The 20985-nt window shown below is 32.2% G+C and overlaps 1 protein-coding gene across 1 annotated transcript; it reads right to left on the minus strand.

The window, feature by feature from the left end:
• Window positions 1-4654: 4654 nt before the first annotated feature.
• Window positions 4655-14919, minus strand: LOC126885473 (uncharacterized). The gene is made up of 2 exons (XM_050652046.1): window positions 14801-14919; window positions 4655-5486 (listed from the first exon to the last, which is right to left on the minus strand). Exons 1-2 carry the CDS (start codon window positions 14917-14919, stop codon window positions 4655-4657), a joined length of 951 nt encoding a protein of 316 aa, XP_050508003.1.
• Window positions 14920-20985: the final 6066 nt, after the last annotated feature.

Genomic DNA, 20985 nt, shown 5'->3' on the forward strand with positions numbered 1-20985 from the left:
GACACACCAACAAATCAAAATGCCAGCAAAATATATAAATAATCAAATCAATAAATTAAATAAAATACCTAAATACTGAAAATAATTTCTAGTTAGGTGTAAAATATAACCACACTAGAAAAAAAATATATGCATATAGTCAATAATTAATTGTACGTGCAAACATACTACCATTGGTAGAAGGACTAAAAATTTAACTAATAGAACATAATGTCAGTTATGTATACTCAATCTAAATACATAAATAAGTTTCCAATAAAAATACAAAATCCAAACTAACATATGTGCTGTACCACTAAAACTAAAAATGAGGTATCGAAATAAATTAATCAAAACCAAGAGCAGTATAAGTCTACCTGTTTAGTATTAATAAAATTTTAAAGACCAAAAATAAATCAGAAGTAACATGTATACAAAGATATCAAAAAGTTAATAATACAAAAATTCCAATAAAATAAAAATGAACTAAAAGGACTACTGTCTTAAAACCATAAACGGTTGGCCCCACGTTGGGCGCCAGTGTAACAAAAATAAGAAAACTTCTGTTGGAGTGAAAGTAAAAAGAAAGATATAGGTACTCCAACAGAAGTAAGGAAAAAAAAAGACTAAGTAACTAAATAGTTGGGATGAAAAGAGAAAGGTGAGATGGCTTCTACGTTGAGAAGCCGCAATAGGAAAAATAAAAAAAAATACTACTAAAGTGCAGTACTGAAGAAAGGGGAATTAGAAGGGATAGAAGTAGGAGTGGGAAGAGACAGAGGCAAACGGAATAGAGTTGGCTAGCAAGAGATGCAAGAAAACCACTTGACACTCAAGGATGGATACGGCTCGTTTGCATGCCTGTCGAAGAACAGTAGCTCTATATAGATAGTAATGATGACTAAAAGATGAAATAATAAAATAAGAATAATGTACTGAAAATGAATGGAGATGACTAATGACTAAAAACGAACAAAATAAATAAAACTAACTAATCATGGGCGCCATGAAAATGATCTTCGATCATTCTCCCACGTATCTTACACTGCTGTCAAATATTAAATATATTAAACCTGTAATAATGAACATAAAGGAGTAATAAAAAAATAAATGATATACAAAATAAATAAACATTTATTAAAATGAACTACCAGATTTTTAACAATCTCTGAGTTAAACAAGTTCATATTATGTGACTCTAACATGACAAAAGTTTGCAAAAGTTATGTTCAACCTAAGATAACAACAATGTTACCTGTTACAAAATTACAGGTATAAATACCTTTCACTAACATATAGGGTACAAAATTACATAAGTCTTCTACCAAATGGTTATAGTACGCCTGCTACGTACAACTAAAGGAAAACCAATGAATATTAAAAGTAATATAAATAAATATATGTAAATAGGCATGAGCCTAACTAAGGGAAAATACTAAATGAATTAAGCAAAGTTAGATATACAATGAATAAAGTAGAAATGAAGTTGAGATAAATACCGACGATGACCTAAATTAACCGAACAAACGGAATAAAGCGAATAACAGTAAAATATTTGGGAAACAAGCTAGTAATATTACAAAATAAATTTACCCGAATTACATAAACCAATATCAAAGCAATAATAAAGTATTAAAAACCTAATTTTCTCTAGGCTTATTCCTGTGCACAAGAAGTTACCGTATATACAAAGTTTGGGAACCAAATAATCTAATATACAAATATGTCAAAAAAAAACCAGAGGTAACCTAAATCTGGAAAAAAAACATAGTGTATTTAACAGATAGTCTGAAATATAAAAAAAAACAATAGTTACTAAAACACCTCACTAAATGTTCCCAAACGAGGTTGCGGTTACATCCTAGAAAATGATGCACCAGGATGGTGCGACCCCATGACTCCTGTAGGCCCAGGTGCCAAGACGAAAATTGAGCTGGAACGCTCCCATAGCTTGTTCCCAAAAAGACGTATTCCCATGATGACTTGACTGTGGCTGTAGTGGTTTCTCTAGGTGGTCAAATAAGGTCTATGACTTCATGGTAGGGTTTCTCCCAAATGGCTAAAAAACATTCCCAGTTTTATTTCTCATTTTAAACATGAGCAAAAAGTAAAGGGAAGAAGAAATAATTGAGGAACTTTTTAGAAGCAATAGTATAGAAAAACCGACCATTAAAACTGGAACAAAAACCAATCTCAGGTAACCTTGAACTGTTTTGAGTGTGAATACATGGACAAATGACATTGAAATGATTTATTTGAGGAAATATCTGTAAAAATATATTGAATTTATAAAATATTGGATGTTGAATAATTTAAAACCTACAGAGAAATGATAATTATTTCTAATATTAATTGAGAATTGCATATGTTTGGTTATGCCTAACCAAAAAATATATTAATATATAATTTTCCTTGAATGAATATTCAATAATCGAAATAATCTACATAAAATCCAAATAATGAGTTGACTAAGAAATTTAACAGTGAACCTAATATCTCAAAGGTTCCATCACAAAAACCAAGGCTATACAAAAAAAATTACTATGAAAAAGTAGATCTCACCGAATGATTCCTATTTATACTCCAACAGGAGTTGTCACCCACATGTCTCCTCACTCCAGACAATCCCTGGTGGTAACTTTTTACTTTACGTTAAATTTATTATGTGATAAAATAAGTTGGAGGAAATCATCCGCCATTCTATATGGTATATCTATTCGACACCACAGCTCACAGTCAAGTAAAGAACGAGAGGCGTTTCTCCGCCAAGGTAAACGTCAAATTCTCTCAGAAAACGAAATCATTCTCGATAGGTGGAGTACGTTCCATCACCGAGGTATGACGTCACCCCAGTAGTCCTATACGAGAAATTAGAGAATTTAAATGGAGACCGAGGAAAAATAATTATAATAATAATTAAAGAGCTAATTTCGTAACGTGACCGTTACAAGGAGGCAATGTGGAAATCACATACCATAATATCAATTTGCTTAGTTATGTTATTTAGGTATGTGATATCCACGTTGCACCTCTCATTTTAAAAATTAATTACTTAGTGATTTGACAACCGATTTTGAAAAATTTTATATCGCTGGATAGGTGAATGACCTTTATTTCAATTTACAAAAAAATATACTGGGTGTTCCATTAAAAAAAAAGTCAACAACGTTTGTTTCAAAAATCCGCCATTTTTATTTTCGTATTTGAAAGGGATATAAAAAATTCAATCCATTCAGACAAAACTTTTACTAAAATAAAACATTTCAGCGAAAACCGCATATTTCTATCTTGAGCCGTTTAGAAGTTATAGGCAGTTAAAATGGGGGAAAATATAAGTGGACACCCGGTATATATATAATGTGTATTATACTAGAATTAAAAATATTTGATTGAAAATCTTCTTATTGTAGTATAAAAATACAGTGATGAATGTGCTAATATCCTGCAAAATAACAACATAATACGTTGTAAAATAAAAAGAGATGAAAGTATTAGAGGTGGGGAATTATTATCAATAGAAACCTATAAATTTATATTAAGTTGAGAGTTTCCCACCTTTAGGCGTATCGGAGTCAAACTGTTACAGAGAATATTATAAAATTCTCCTGCACAGTGGGAGTTGTCAAACTCCTCCGATATGTCTAAAGGTGGGAAACTGTCAATATAATGTACATTTATTGGTTTTTATTGATAATTGCCCACATCTACAGTTTCATCTCTGTCTATTTCACAATGTATTATGTTTTCTATCTCTTGCATTATTTTGCCGGTTCTTAGTGTACTCATCACTGTATAGTAACGTAGATAAGTGTAATCTAGTGTACATAGTATAATAATAAGTGTAATATAAGTATAAAAATATAGTAAGTAATTTAATTTAAAATATTTAATTTGTAGATTTTAATAATAAAAAATTTGTCTTTGCAACACTATTTATTGCGTATTAGTGATAGTGTCCAAACAGCATCAAACGACTCCCTTCGTGGTCCCCCTCTTCTTACCTTGTTCTCCTGATAACAAAACTCATAGAATGTTTCTGTCTTGTGCCATTTGTGACATATATCCCAACCATCTAACTCTGCACCCCCCTGATTTTCTGTATTATTTTACTCCATTACCTCTTGATTTGTTCTGCACCATTAGCCCCATTCTTTGTACCACGAAAAATTTTTATCTCACAAATCTCTTATCTTTTTTTCTTCTTTCTAATTCATTATCTGTTTCACATGTATACAACATTGTTGGTCTCACTATTGTTGTATAGTCCATACTGAAATACTCTGCCCATCTGTTTAATAGTAAATACTAATATTTACTAGGAATAAACAAAACTAATATCCAAAATTATGTTTTATTAGATATTTTAATTTCCACATAGGAAATCATTATCACATAAAAATATAGTTTATTGAATTTTTATTTTGATAACAATTTCTGAACTGAAAACTGATAAGTAGAATAAAAGATAATTCTAAATATTGTGGTTTATTCTGTGTAACCTATAGTAGTTGGTATTAAAAGTTTCTACTTGTAATAATCATCGTTTACCTTACATTAAAAAAAAAAACAATTTATCATGTAATATTTTATTGATTTATTCTCTTTCCATCCTTCCTATTTTTCTTTCCTGCCATTCTACTTTACCCTCAGCTGCAAAAAACTCTTTAAATGCATCTCACACATTAAATCCTTCACTTTGGGCAAAACCTCCACTTCTATTCAAAGGAATCATATTTTTTGTACTGCTACCAGCTTCGTTGCTCTGATGCGAGGATATTCGAGCATCATTTCTTATTAAGTTATGGATAAGACATGCACCTAAAATTATAAAGTCACATGTTTTTGCTTTAACAGCGATTGGAGTGTGAAACACTCTAAATATTTGACAGAGAATTCCAAAAGCATTTTCAGAAACCCGCCTGGCTCTACATAGATGGTAATTAAAGATTGCCTTTTGGAAGTCATCCTTGGCCTGCACTCTATTGTAGGGCTTCATTAAGTTTTTGTGAAGCCGAAAGGCTTCGTCTCCAACAATTACAAAAGGTAACACTTTCTGTGAGCCAGGTAATGCAGCATCTTGAGGGAAATTAATTGTATTTTCATACAAACTTTTGCCTAATGCAGACTTAGTAAATATGCTGCTGTCACCCTCTCTACCATAGGAGCCTACATCAACAGCTGTAAATTTATACTCTGCATCCACTATGGCTAACAAAACTATTGAAAAATAATTTTTATAATTAAAAAATTGAGAGCCACTTTTGGAAGGGCACACTATTCTAACATGCTTTCCATCAATTGCACCGACACAATTTGGAAAATTCCATCTTTCCCAGAATTCTATTGAATTTGCTTTCCATGTGTCTTCTGTCGGTGCAGGCATTAACACATTTTTTAGTCTCTTACATATAGCTGTTAGTACATCAGAGACAAACACACTTATGTAATTGTGGGATATTCTAAATTGAAACCTCAAAGAATGGAACAATTCTCCTGTTGTCAAGAATCTGAAACAAGACACAAGCATTAATTAATATTTTAATAATATGTAATTTCCAGATATAAATAAGCAATGCTGTTGTTTTCATAATTACTAACATAATAACTAACTAACCTTAAGAGGATCGGTACGTATTTTCGGCTGCAATGCTATTCAAATGGGGATTCATTTTTTTCGAATCCTGAGAAAATTAATAAGTATTTTTGAAAAATTTAAACGCAGAATGAAAGATTACGTTATTAGCGAGGGCCGAAAGTCCCTGAGAACTTCTATAATGTTTATTTTAATAAGTTACAGGGGTGAAAAACTAAGAAAAAATTTAGTGTGATTTTTAATTCCAAATATCTCATTCAAAATAAACTTTTTATTTATTCTAAGGGACTTTCGGCCCTCGGTAATAATTTAGTCTTTCATTCTGCGTTTAAATTTTTCAAAAATATTTATTGGTTTTTTCAGGATTCGAAAAAAATGAACACAATGCCGTGGTAATATTTTCCAAATCTATCTCTGTCTTACAACGCACTCAGCCGAATATAATATTGTCAGCATATATTGTCAGTCAGACACTGACAATCAGTGACAATCACGACAATTTTAAATATTTGACATAGCATCGGGAATATTTTAAGTTATTGATTAAATATTATTGATATATTTGATAATTGATTTAATACGTGAACTTAATAAAAAGTTATTTATTGTGCATTATTTGTGGAAGATCCAAGCAGAGAATACATCAGGATAATAATATATTCTGTGATCCAAGTATTTTGTTGTTAAAGATGTTCAAAATTGTAAGCGTTCCATAACAATATATTATTAAAAAATCACTTTAACACTTTTCCTCTTTTCTCGATTGAGTATTAGTTTTTGTTGTACAAATAAATTATTACAATCACTGAATACATAGTTAGTGAAAAAATTATCACATTTTTTAACTGAATTAATAATTTGCAATTATAAAAATAACAGTTATCCAAAAACATTCAAAAGCCATCTCTTTAAATTAATGATGACATTTTCAAGTAGAATGACATTTTAGTAATGTTTACATATCCATACCAGTGTGAATTTTACTACACGTAATTTGCCGTGTAAAGACAGATAAAGTAGGGATACACGTAAAATATTTGCGAATTATGTACCCATAGCCTTAAGGTGACACCAAGTTTTTCTTCTGGTGTTATCACTCTCCTTACCATTCTTGTAGGAGATTTCGTTATGTCTTCCTTAATAGCACATAACAAGAAATGGAACTGGTTCTTCGTCACGCGAAAGAAACTATGGAACTTGGTTTCATTGGCTGCATTCAGCAGAAAACTGCGATGACTAATCGATTACTTAGCGATGTGTAATCGCTAACGATTCTTCTGAATGGTATACTTTCTTGTACATACGAAATAGGTTATGACAACTGTCACATTTTTCAAAATGATTTGCAAATACGTGAAAGACACCCCAAGAACAGAAATAAAAATTATTATGAAATGGTAATTTATAAATAACCCCATTTAATTCATACATATTTTCAAATTCTTGAATTTCTTGCGACATAGGTAAACCTAATAGGTACATACGAATTATCCAACAAAGCAGCTCAGATATTTATCAGCGTGATTTATATGCCTTTCAGCCTTCCTTGCCTTCAATTCATGTTTTTTTAAGATACATAACTTAAAATATACGTGTTAGACACACGTCATACGTCAATCTTATTTTGATTTGCTAAGAAATCATATTTCAAAACCGATGTTTAAAATGGCGACCGATAAGCCATCGAATGATAACTAATCGACAATTCGCACCTTGAAAACCATATGGCAATAACTGCAATTTTTTCATGAAATGACCTTTGAATGCAGTCTAATAGGAAAAAAATATATTTTTTAATGCTATATAGCAGCATCTGGAAAACATTTTAAGTTCGGCACCAGAAAGATACATCCCTATGGCTTTTTTCAAAAATCGATTCTTCTTTTTATACCATTAGGCATTATTTGCAGTTGATGCTCTACGGTTCTAAAATTGAAACAGAAACTCAGATCTATATGGCAATATATGTGCAAAATGTGACCCACGCTCGTAAAATAAAAGCAAGATGTACTAAGGAAAAATCCTTTGAATGCAACAAAACATAGAGTGCTGCATAGAGATTTCATTGCAACACTGGAAATAAGCGACAAGACTATAACAAATTAATATACAACGACGTACTGCAGATGGGTTTATCCCAAAAGAAAAGCGAGGAACTCGTAAGAATGGAAAAAGAATCAACGAAGTCGTGAAAAAAACATAATGATTTACATCGAGTCCATTCCTAGAGTGGAATCTCACTAACTAAGGAAACAAACTACCAGATAATTCGTCAGCGATGACAAAACTCTTGCTGATATTCATCGCGATTATATAAAATTTTGCAAAGAAAAAGGTTCGGTGTTCGGAAATTACGCTACGATGATGACCATATTTCACATGGAATTTACTATAGACTTCTTTAAGCCCTATAATACCTTTGGTTGCTGTGAGAAAGTTACATAAATTAATTAGATAAATCGACATTAGAAAGAGCCTATAATACTCACCGTCAGGAAGTGGAACTCAATAGGAAAGAGAAATAAATGACTTAAAATATGCAAAATCCGACACTTGCATCACTGCTTGTTTTGATTTACAATCATTATTACCGACGCCTTCAGGTGAAGTCTCTTTATTTTATTACAAAAGGAGGTTATCAACATTATTTAATTTCACAATTTTTTACCTAACCACAAATGCAGGACACTTCTGTCTTTGGTTCGAGCGAATTGCTAATCGTGATTCAAATGAAATAGCGTCGTTCCTGTAACAATTTCTGAGGAACCATGCCAGGGAAAAAGAAATAATATTATACTCAGATAACTACTATGGGCAAAATAAGAACAAATATATTGTCTATCTTTATCAATATGCAGAACAGAAATTGAACATACCTAAAACCACCCACAAATTTTTGATAACGGGCCACTCCCAAAATACAGGAGACAACGTGAATTCTTTGATTGAGAAACAAAAAAAGGCTTTAAAAGATGACCAATTTACGTGGCTGCGCAATGGTTCACAGTAGTTCAAACAGCGAAAAAGCCAGGTGAACCTTATATAAAATTAATAAAAGGTGTACATCGGATATATTGGACTTTAAAAACGATGTAAGGAAATGGGGAACAATTATAACATTGACGAAGAAGGAAATCAGATCGTCTGGAATGACATAAGATGAGCTAGGTGGAAAAGACATTTAAAAATAAGTTTTAGGTTAACGACGTTCTACACCTTCGGCAAAGAATTAAGGATTTGAATGAAATTTTGGTATGTTATAGTTTACTTCAAAAAACTAAGACTTGATTTTTTAAAAATTGTTTTACCGTGCCGTTTAATTACTATTAAGGGTCAAAGTTAAGTTTTAACATGGGCTCTTATGGGAATTCTTAAAAACTTTTGACCCAAATTTACGAATTTTAATTATTTGTGCTTAAATTAAAGGTTTTTTTGTAAGGAATAACATATTAAAAAATGAGGATTGTGTACCGTACCATTTATTTTTAATTTATTTATTATAATTAATTCCGTAATTTATTCCGTAATTTTCGTAATTTATTATAATTTATTTTTATAAAGTATTCAATACTGAAACATATGATTTAAGTATTCTGCTATAAATGCATTGTTACCAACTTTCTCTTCCATATAAGTTTCCCCCCTTTCCTCTGAGAGGCATAACCCGCAACGAAGGTGTAGAACGTCGTTAAGGCAAGCTTCAGCGATACAGAGTTCAGAACCAGTAATATAAGGTAAAGGCAACGAGGGATGGTGGCTGATATGGAACTAACTAAAACATATTCGCATCCACCAGGAATATGCAATCTCAGAAAACAAGATATAGACGTAGACTCTCACTATGTAAGGCTAATATTATTCAAGAGCACTATCATAGGTTTTATGCAGATTTACACGTGACCAATGCAACAATAGAAACCGAACAGACAGATTATAATATGCAAGACTCTGATTAAGTGTTAACACTAAAAATTTGTACAATCTTAAATAAAAAAACGGTTATTTGATATGCATTTTTACTGCGTCATTTGCGAAAATTGATATATTTTTTAAAACCATACGGCCGTATGTGCTAAAATACCTATTTCCTAGAGGAAATTTTATGTACTTCTTAATTCATATAAAAATATGCAAAATTAAAGACAATTATACTAAATATCAGGTTTGTAGCTTAATTTTTGGAACTACAGGAAATAAAATTAACTTTACAAAAACTTAAAATGCTCATAACTCGATATTATGATTTTTGCAGTTACTGCCCTATGGTTTTCAAGGTGCGAATTTATGTGGCATTCAGCAGAAAATCACTAAGCGATTAGTCATCGATTGAGTCTGCTGAATGCACCCAATATCAACCATATATTTATTTATTAAAGTGGTTTGTGTTGTGTATAACGGAACCCACCTTGCGAGTCGTGACAGATGACAGATGTCGAGGATGAAAGGTAGAAAAGCGCGCTTACTTCTTAGGTTTTAGGTTAAGAACCATGTATCTCTTGTGATCTAAAATAAAGTCAATTTCATCATAGTACGCTATTTAATTCAATACATATCATATTGGCGACGATTCGGAAAGAACGCCACGTTGGTATAAGCAGGTATAAGTCATTGCAAATTTTGTGTTCAGGACAGTAGTCAATATGCCAAAGTTCGACGAGTTTAATGCTGTGAAGGAATCGTTTGAAGCCTGGGAAGAGCGCTTGCAGCAGTATTTCATAGTGAACGACACTGAAAATGAAAAAAATGTAGCAAATTTAATAACATTTATGGGTGCGAAAACGTATGATACGTTGAAAACATATTTATTCCCAGATACCCCTGCAATGAAAACATACGATCAGTTAGTAACGATACTTAAAGCCAGATATGCACCAGCTACAAGTGTAATCTATGAAAGATACAAATTTCATAGTAGAAACCAACAAGCAGAAGAATCGCTAGAGCAGTATGTAAAAGAAGTAAAAGCACTGTCAAAGTCTTGTAAATTTGAGAAATTCCTCGATCAAGCCCTACGAGACAGGTTAGTTTGCGGTATTAGTAATACTAATATTCGGACTAAGTTACTTAGCGAAGCTGAGACCCTAACGTTTGAAGATGCTTGTAAGAAAGCCTTAAGTCAAGAAGCAGCTGAATGTCAAAGCAAGCTTGTTCAAGGGGTGGCAGCAGTATCAGTAGGCAAACTACAAATGTCTAGTAAGCAATATCGTAGTCAGTCAAAAGTCAGTCAGAGTCCAGGAACCAGTCAGTGTTGAAACCATGCTTTCGATGTGGAAGACGACATCAACCAGAAACATGCCCAGCAGTTAATTGGGAATGTTTTTTCTGTCAAAAAGTGGGACACACCAGTAGAGTCTGTAAAAGAAAAAAAGTTAATCAGGTAGAAGTGAACGGGTATGGAAAAGCCCTGGAAAGTGAATGTGCAAGTTGAAGGTGTGCCCTTAGTTATGGAAATCGATAGTGGTGCATGTAAGTCAGTCATCCACGTAAGTGATTTTTCAAAATATTTTAGTAAATGCAAGATGAACAGTACTAATGTTAAGTTAAGAGCAGTTACTGGCAATAACATTTCAGTTGTAGGTCAAATTTATGTAAATGTCTTGTATAAAAGCCAGTTAACCTTGTTGCCATTATTAGTTATTGAAAGCTCAAATAGGTTTTTGCCTTTGATAGGAAGGAATTGGCTAAATGTTTTCAATCCTTCTTGGAAGACAGCCTTGTTTAATCAGTTAACACTTGATTATAGTGTATCAAGCAGTGAAAATAATGGAAGTAAGAATAATTTAAGTTTAATGGGTATAGATCAGAATTTGTTAAAGTCAGACATGCAATCAAAACTAAATTATGTTGTAAATGATTGTAGTTATAATCAGCATAAAAGTCACCTTATATCAGAGTTGAAGTCACAGTATTCCAATGTATTTAAAGATGACCCCAACTCCCATATAAGAAATATTAAAGTTGAATTTAAACTAAAAGATAATGTACGTCCTATTTTTCATAGAGCATATGATATGCCATATGCCCTTAAGTCTAAGGTAGAGGAGGAGTTGAATCGGATGGTAGAGTCAGGAATTTTAACTAAAACTAAAATTAGTTCGTGGGCCAGTCCTATAGTGGTTGTTCCGAAGAGAGAGAAAACATCTTTTAGAATATGTGTAGATTTCAAGAAAACAGTAAATCAGGTTATTGAGTCAGATCACTGTGTATTACCTCTACCAGAGGACATATTTTCAGAATTGTCGGGAAATAAATTTTTTACAGTCTTAGGGCCGGTTGTTCGAACGCTAATCAACAATGATCATTATCAAATATTTAATTACTGTCACCAAAACTGTCAATGTCAACTTTGTTTGGGTTGCTGAAAACATAATTAATCACAATTATGAGATTTATTATTAATTATGTTAATAATTATTGTTATATTAATTGATTATAGACTCCACAGACTTTTTAACAACCCAAACAAAGTTGACATTGACAGTAATTAATTATTTGATAATGATCATTGTTGATTAGCGTTCGAACAACCGGCCCTAAGACTTAAAGGGAGCTTATCAGCAACTAGAAGTTAGTGAAAAATCAAGAGAATTACTTACCATCAACACACATTTAGGGTTGTTTACTTTTAATCGATTAACATATGGCATTAGTTCAGCACCTGGAATTTTCCAGACAGTAATGGAAAATATTCTTGCAGGTATACCAAACACCAAATGCTATATCGATGACATATTAATTTATGGTAAATCTCTTGAAAATTGTCATAATAATGTAATTAATGTTCTTTCACGTCTAGAAGAATTTAATGTAAAAATTAATGAAGGAAAATTTAAATTTTTTGAAACAAGTGTTGAATTTTTGGGCCATAGAATTGATGAGTCAGGGGTACACCCTACGGAAGAAAAAGTAGAGTGTATTAAGAAAGCTAAACCCCCACATAACTTAACGGAACTTAAATCATATTTAGGTCTTCTTAACTATTATTCTAAATTTCTGCCTATGCTGTCCTGTGAACTAGGTCCGTTGTACAAGTTATGTAGGTCGAATGTTTCTTTTGTATGGTCAACAGATTGTCAGAAGGTTTTTGACAACAGTAAGGTACTGCTTTTGTCAAACCAAGTACTCACCTTATATAACCCTTTACTTCCAATATATGTCACTTGTGACAGTAGTGGTTTTGGAGTAGGAGCTGTACTGAGTCACAGAGTAGATGGGGAGGATAGGCCTGTTTGTTTTGCCTCGGGAACCTTATCATCAGCAGAACAAAAGTATTCAAATATAGAGAGGGAAGCATTAGCTATAATGTTTGCTCTTCGTAAGTTTCATAAATATTTATATGGTCGGAAGTTCACCCTTGTCAGTGATCATCAGCCTTTGCAGTACATTTTTGGAGCTAACAGAGGCATTCCAGTAACAGTCGCGTCAAGAATAACTAGATGGGCCCTTACATTGTCAGCATATGATTATACCATAGAATATAAGAAGGGAAGTTCAATTTCCAATGCAGATTCCCTTTCCCGTTTACCTTGTAAGGATAGTACTAAGGTGTCTGGTGAAATATTTTCATTTAACATGTTAAGTGAAGTCCCTTTGGACTTTGAAGATGTAGCCAAAGCAACCAAGCAGGATAATTTATTGTCCAAAGTAGTTGAGTTAACCCTATCTGGTTGGCCAAACTATGTACAGGGAGATGATTTAAAACCATATTTTAAACTTAGAAATAACTTTTCGGTTGAACGAGATTGTTTGGTTTTAGGTACTAAAGTAGTAATTCCATTCTCACTCAGGGTTAGAGTACTTAATTTGTTCCATGAACAACATACAGGCATAGTAAGACTAAAAATGTTAATGCGATCCTATTGCTGGTGGCCTGGAATGAATGAAAGTATTGATAAGTTTGTTCAATCGTGTAATGTTTGTCAGTCTACTCAGAATTTTCCTAATAGGTCAAATGGCATACCATGGGCATTAGCACCCCATAATTTTTATAGGGTAAATGTTGATTTTTTCCAGAAGCAAAATTTTACCTTCCTTATTTTAGTGGACAATAAGTCTAAATGGATAGAAGTCAGGTTAATGGAAAATGGTACAGTAGCTAGGGAGGTCATAATGGTACTAAGGGATGTTTTCGCCATTTTTGGATTACCAGTAGAGCTAGTTTCTGATAATGGGCCTCCATTCAATTCAGCAGAGTTTGTTTCCTTCTGTCAGAGTAATGGAATAAAACCAATTAAATCCCCACCATATCATCCACAATCAAATGGACTAGCAGAGAGAGGGGTCCAAACAGTAAAGAAAGCATTAGAGCGCAATTTATTTTCATGTTCAGAAAATATAACATTAACTGTTGTGAAAATTAAGTTAACTAATTTCCTCTTCACCTACCGCAATACTCCTTCTACTACAACAGGCATTTCTCCAGCTCAGTGTATGTTTAAAATCAGACCTCGAACCAGATATGATTTATTAAGACCATCTGAAAATGGTAATTTTGTAAACTCTGATCAACCAGTTCGAAATATTAAATTGTATAATACAAATGACCAAGTATATGTCAAAAATACTCGTACACATGTATGGGACTTGGGAAATGTAGTTAAAGTTTTAAGTTATTGTACTTACCTTGTAAATGTTAATAATGTTATAAAATTTGTGCATGCTGACAGCATACGTCTAGCTAAGGAAAAACCTAGAAGTGAAGTGAGTGAAGTGAGTGAGAGTGCAGTGATTCAAATAGCGCCTTTAAATGTTGATGAGAGCACATCTGCAGCCACCCGCCTGCCTAATATTGATGTAAGTGATGACATGGACCTTCAGGTGGAGGAAAACAATACTGCAATTCCACATTCTAGTTATAATGACACTGTTACTAGTAGTTCACCTAGGCATAGTCAAACTGATGCGACATCTAGAAGCCCTGTTTCCCCTCTTCTAGAATCTGAGCAGACACTTTTGCCAGTGGTTACCAGATATGGGAGAGCTGTGAAACCACCCAACAAGCTTTCTTTATAGAAGGGGAGAAATGTTGTGTATAACGGAACCCACCTTGCGAGTCGTGACAGATGACAGATGTCGAGGATGAAAGGTAGAAAAGCGCGCTTACTTCTTAGGTTTTAGGTTAAGAACCATGTATCTCTTGTGATCTAAAATAAAGTCAATTTCATCATAGTACGCTATTTAATTCAATACATATCAGTTTGGTATCCTTCTTCAACCCTATTCACATACATTTCATCAGTTTTACTCTTTGGTTTATCTTCATCTGAGAGCATCATTTTTAAAATGTTCTCCTCCAATTCTTGCTCGTTCAATATGTGAAGATAAACCTGTCTCTGTAGATGCTCCATTATTATTATCACTAAATTAATTACTACTTACTACTATTACTAATAATTACTACTAATTATTATTATCACTAAATTAATTACTACTTACTACTATTACTAATAATTACTACTACTACTAATTATAAATTACTAATGAATATTATTAATTACTAAGTATTACTATTATTATAAATTACTAAATATACCTATTATTATTAATTACTAAGTATTACCATTATTATAAAATACTAAATATCAATATTATTCTAAATTACTATGAATCAATGTTATGGGTGCTATTAGATAATACAATATAACATAACCTATTATTTTTAAAATTCCCGCTTTTCGTCAGCTGTTCTATCTGATGCGTCTAAACGCACAAGAGAGACCACCCCAATCACTGCGTTAATTGCTTGCGACTGCTGCTTGCGTCAATCGCATGCGACAATCGCATAAGAGAGACTTTACTCTATATTTTGTTGTATTTTAATATTTTAATTCCACAAAAATCAAACTAATTTGATTATTGTTTGTAAAAAATTGTTTAAACAATTGCATATGTTTAAAAATAATGCACTTTTATTTTCTAAGTTAAAATATATGAACAAAGAAAGTTTTTGCTAAAAAAAGTGTGATTTCAAAGGATAGAGTATGTGTTTTTATTTTCAATAAACAAATTTATTTATTTATATCGAAATGTAATAAAAATTAAAATGTATCAATCATTATCAAAGGTCATTGGAATGCCCAATCAGAGCAAACTATCCGCTGTCCTGCGCGTAGCACCAATAATTATTGTTTATTTTAAAAAATTCATGACGCCGTGGTAGTTAATCGATTTTAATTTTGCAAATTGCAAATGAAAGGCACAGTACACTTCTATTCGCAAAAAAAATTCAACTTGCTATCTGTTTTATTTTCAGTCCTGTAACATTTTGAAAAAATGAATTTTTTTGCGAAAGCTGGATTGCAAAATCTATTAAACCGATCTTAATGAAATTTACAGTATTGTTTTACTGTATCATAAAGTTTTTCTGGGTGAAATATGAAGGTCCTAAGTTTAGCATAAATGGTTGAAAAACGTAAAATGCGAATACTTGTTTTTGTATGTTTTTTTTTCGCAATTATTGCTATTTTGCAACAAGGGTGACTATTTTTTAAATTTTTAACCAATTCTATATTGTAGGAAATTTAATTACGCAACTTTTATGTGGGTACAACTTTTCTCGGAAATGAATACTTTTAAAGTTATAATCAAAAAACGAAGAAAAAAATCGAATTTTTCCTTCATTTTTTGACATTTTGATTATTTAAACAATGTTCCGGACCTTTTTGAGAGGGAGGATAACTCAAATATTATTATTTGAGTTATTTTCAAGCAATTTCTGCAAAAAAATTTGAGTCACCTCTCAACGTCCAAATGTACTAATATTTTTACATATGCGCCCTGGTCTAAAACTGAAAAATACAGGTATAATTCTGAAGGCCGCGTCTCACCATCAAATAATTTGAGCAAACTCCGGAAGTACGTCAAAGTGACGTCACAATTGCAGTTTTTTTGAAATTCTAAAAATATGTGCTCTCACTATCAGTCTAGTTTGATCAAATTTTTTGAATTGAGTTTGTCTAACTTGTTTGTACTTTATTTAAAATTAAAATTTTTCATTATTATCCACAATGAACACTCAGGATGTGACATCACTAACTGTCACTTTCAGTTTGCTCAAACCAGTTTGATCAAATTATTTGATGGTGGGACGCGGCCTTGAATGACCAACTCGAGACAAACAGCTCCCCACTCCTCAACATCTTCAGTTAAAGACTTAAAAAAGCAAACACATTGTAAACTATATCACTTGAGAAAGGCACTCTGCCGAAACAGCTGTAGTCAGATAGTTGTAATAAATTTTGTGGAAGTATAGAAAACAAACGTTTTCAGTGTTTTATTGTTAGATAAAACAACATATTTTGACATGTTTTTAAATCTGCCGCGTTTCGATACTGATTAAAAATTTGGCAACACAGCGGAATGGGTTGTAACATCTATCCGTACCTTTATTGTTGTACGTTTTGATGAAAACAGTTTTAAAGTATTTTACTAAAGTATTATTTACTTGCATTAAAATGAGCGAGATTCCTGTATGTTATAACGAAGAAAACAGTGACGGTGTCATAGTTTTTCAGTTTGATCTCTATTGTAAACTATATCACTTTAGAAGGGCACTCTGCCGAAACAGCTGTAGTCAGATAGTTGCAATAAATTTTGTGGAAGTATAGAAAACAAACGTTTTCAGTGTTTTATTGTTAGATAAAATGAACTTCCATCAAGTAACGGTCGAATCCATCAATTATGTTGTTTTACTTTACACGTTCTAAAAGTGAATCAAATCTATTTTTTCTAATTTGATAGTTTCTTGTATAAAAAATACACAGATGGTACGTAAAAAATATAAATGAGTTACAACTTGTCTTTAATTATTGTTTTAAGGCCCGGTCTTTTCACCTCCGAATAAAAGTTATTGGGAAGTTTACCTCTAGTTTTGTTAAAAAATTGTTTATTTTTCTCATTTTTAAAAGAATGGTTTCTTTGAATGGCCAAATATTTTACGATTCCAAAATGAAAGGTATTGATATATAGTAACTAGAATTATGTATGCACATGGTTCTTAAAAACAGTAGATACCTACCTTGAAAAAAAAGCTGCAGAGTTAAGTATCCAAAACATACTGGGTGTATCATGAAATTCTCAAAATTTTCAATAAATCTATAGAATATGAGGAAGACTGATTTTATATTCTGACAATTTCGTAATACTCCCTGAATATGTTTTAAATATTTATTACCTTTTATTATTATTTATTTTATTACCTTCTTACTAATATTTTTTGTGCCAAATATAAATAATTCTGTATTATTGCTGTTTAAATTCAGATCATAGCAATGGGTTGTTATTTGGAGATTCTGATCGTTCCTGTAACCATTTTTAACGAGTCCACAAATACATCCCTTTTTGTATATGGCAGAAAACAAAACAATTAAATTGATTCAATTGTCCCATCTTACACTGAAGCAATATATTTATAACATAGAGAGAGATGAAAATGAAGACAATTTTGAAAATGAATTGCTATAAGTACATATAGACCAGAAATAAGCTAAATTATTGAATTTACTGAAGTTAAGATGTTTGACAACCTTATAAAAATTTTTGTGTTAAGCTTGTCACGCACGGGGAGCTATTAGGTCTGGATCCCGCGTATGACAAAAAAGTTGATTAATAGCAAGCTGAAAATTTGTTAATAGCTTAAGGGTGTCTAGTCGGATAAACTTTGATATATGGGAACACTGGAACAGGGGCAGTTTTAACTGTGGAACAGGTTAAAAATTTGGAACGGTCAGACCACGAAAACGGCACATTTATTTTGTCCGACAGAATAGACTTAAACTCTCCGAACAGTGATCAAACTCTCATGCAAAAATCAGACTGCTATTTATCACCTGTCATTTAACATATTCTACATGTTCCATTCATTAAAACGCCCATTTGGTGATAAATAGCAGTCTGATTTTTGCATGAGAGTTTAATCTCTGTTCGGAGAGTTTAAGTCTGTTCTGTCGGACAAAATACATGTGCCGTTTTCGTGGTCTGACCGTTCCAAATTTTTAACCTGTTCCACAATTAAAACTGCCCCTGTTCCAGTGTTCCCATATATCAAAGTTTGTCCGACTTGACACCCTTAAGCTATTAACAAATTTTCAGCTTGTTATTAATCAACTTTTTTTTCATACGCGGGATCCAGACCTATATACTAAAATATATCTCATAATATCACTCACTGTAGTAATGAGTGAAGCTGCATACACGTCTTATACACAAAGCTCATGAGGCCAGTAGTAAGAAAATTACGTGAACACGGTATTAAATGTGTTATATATCTTGATGATCTGTGGATCATGGAAGATTCTAAAGTTGTATGCCAAGAATCTGTGAATTATACCTTAGACTTATTAAAAAAGCTTGGGTTCATAGTAAATAAAGAAAAAAGTTATTTAGAGCCAGCCCAAGAATGTGTGTATTTGGGATTTAATTTTAATTTATTAGATATGACTACTGAAATTACTCCAGACAAGCGTAAAAAATTATCCAATGGATAACAAGACTGAAAGGTCAATATTCCATTAAAATTAGGGATTTTGCACAATTTATTGGTACTCTGATTTCTGTTTGTCCAGGATTTAAGTACGGTAAAGTTTATACAAAAATTTTTGAGACAAAGAAATTTCTCGCTCTAAAGAGAAACAATCAAAATTTTAATAAAGTAATGTCAATAACAACCCAGGCAACCAAACGACGTTTTTATAACGTAGATAACACGTCATAAAAATGACCAATTGACGTGTTTCTATGACGTAGTACTAACGTTGAAAATCACGTGTATTTGTCTCATCGACTTGACGTCATAATTTTGACGATTTTAAAACGTAATCGTATCTACGTTTTTTTCACATCGGTAAAATCACGTCTTTAATACTTTCAAAAAGTGACCTCTTTCAGATGTTTCAAAATAGTATAAAAAATAGGTACATAACATGAAACCTATAGGCCTACGTCCCATGTGTCGAAGATATAAGTACTACCACTTGTTTAAGATCGCTTGTGCGCTAGGCTAGAAGCATCATTGATTCTGCATGATTGTACCAGCCCTCACATTTTAGAATTCCTACTTACTGTGTCAAAACTGAAACAACATATATATGAAACTAATAAATTATTTATTAACAAGTTATCTAGCATACTAATATCTTAATTTAACGCTGTCTTAATATCTTCATTTAACGCTTAATTAAAAACAAATAAACATAACCTCAACTAGTTGTCAAGAAGAATTACTGCATTAAACTAACTCACTGAGCAAATACACATAAAAATCGCTTAATTTACACGTTTCTTCAACTAAATATCTAAATGAAAAGTCTTATTTTATCACACAAGGCAAAAACCACGTAAACAATAAATGAGAAATTTCTTATGAACATTTAGCGTTATCTATACCTAAACGAAATTGTTTGGAGTCAATACAAACAAGCAAGCTCCTTCCAATTTTGTGACGTCAGACTTAGGCCTGAAATTAAAACGTTTTTTAAACGTAATTTTAACGTCATTAATCTAACGTATTTAGAATCACCTACAAAAGACGTCTATATGACGTAATGTTCAAACACGTGTTATATTCAACCATTAACTGACGTTTCCTCAACGTTATATGACGTCACTTGGTTGCCTGGGAAATAGTTTAAGACAAGATCTCCTTTGCTAGAAAGTTCAAGCCCCTCTGGCAAAGAATAATATAAGACAGGATATTTTTAATTTGGAAATATATTCAGATTCTTCGAAAACTGGGTGGGGTGCCTATTGTAAAGGGAATACTACTCATGGATGGTGGACTAGCCCTTTAGCGTCTCTACACATTAATTATCTTGAATTGCTTGCAGCTTATTATGCAATAAAATGTTTTACGAAAAACTTGAAAGATGCTGACATCTTGTTAAGAATGGACAATACCACAGCGTCATAAAATAAGCGAAACGGTTTTTTCAAAGTCGTTATTTTGACTTCTACCATAGCTCAAAAAATTGCACCTCGTTTGCGGATAATTGCACCATTCAAAATTTCATTTGCGGAGTTTCCGTTTTCGAGATATGAGCAAATCAAAAGTGGAGATTTCGGCGCAGCGCTAAAAATAAATGTCGATTTTCAGGGTATAAAATGCCGTAAAGTCACTAAATAACCATATCAAAAAATTGCACCTCGTTTGCGGATTATGAATAAACTGGTTTAAATTTAAAATTGTGAAAATTGAAAATGTTATAAAGGAAAAACGATATTAATGTTGGTTGCCTATACTGTAGGGGCAAAGGAATGCCAGAATAATTTTCACTTTTGGTAAACCTAAACTGTAAGGCTAAAAGTAGTATGTACCATAGTCAAAATAAAGGCCCCGTCTCACCATCAAATAATTGACAGTTATTTGATCAAACTTGACAGTCAAACTTGACTAGTGACACAAACTATACATACTAACT

The sequence above is a fragment of the Diabrotica virgifera genome, chromosome 5 (assembly GCF_917563875.1).
Source record: "Diabrotica virgifera virgifera chromosome 5, PGI_DIABVI_V3a".
Lineage (NCBI taxonomy): Eukaryota > Metazoa > Arthropoda > Insecta > Coleoptera > Chrysomelidae > Diabrotica > Diabrotica virgifera.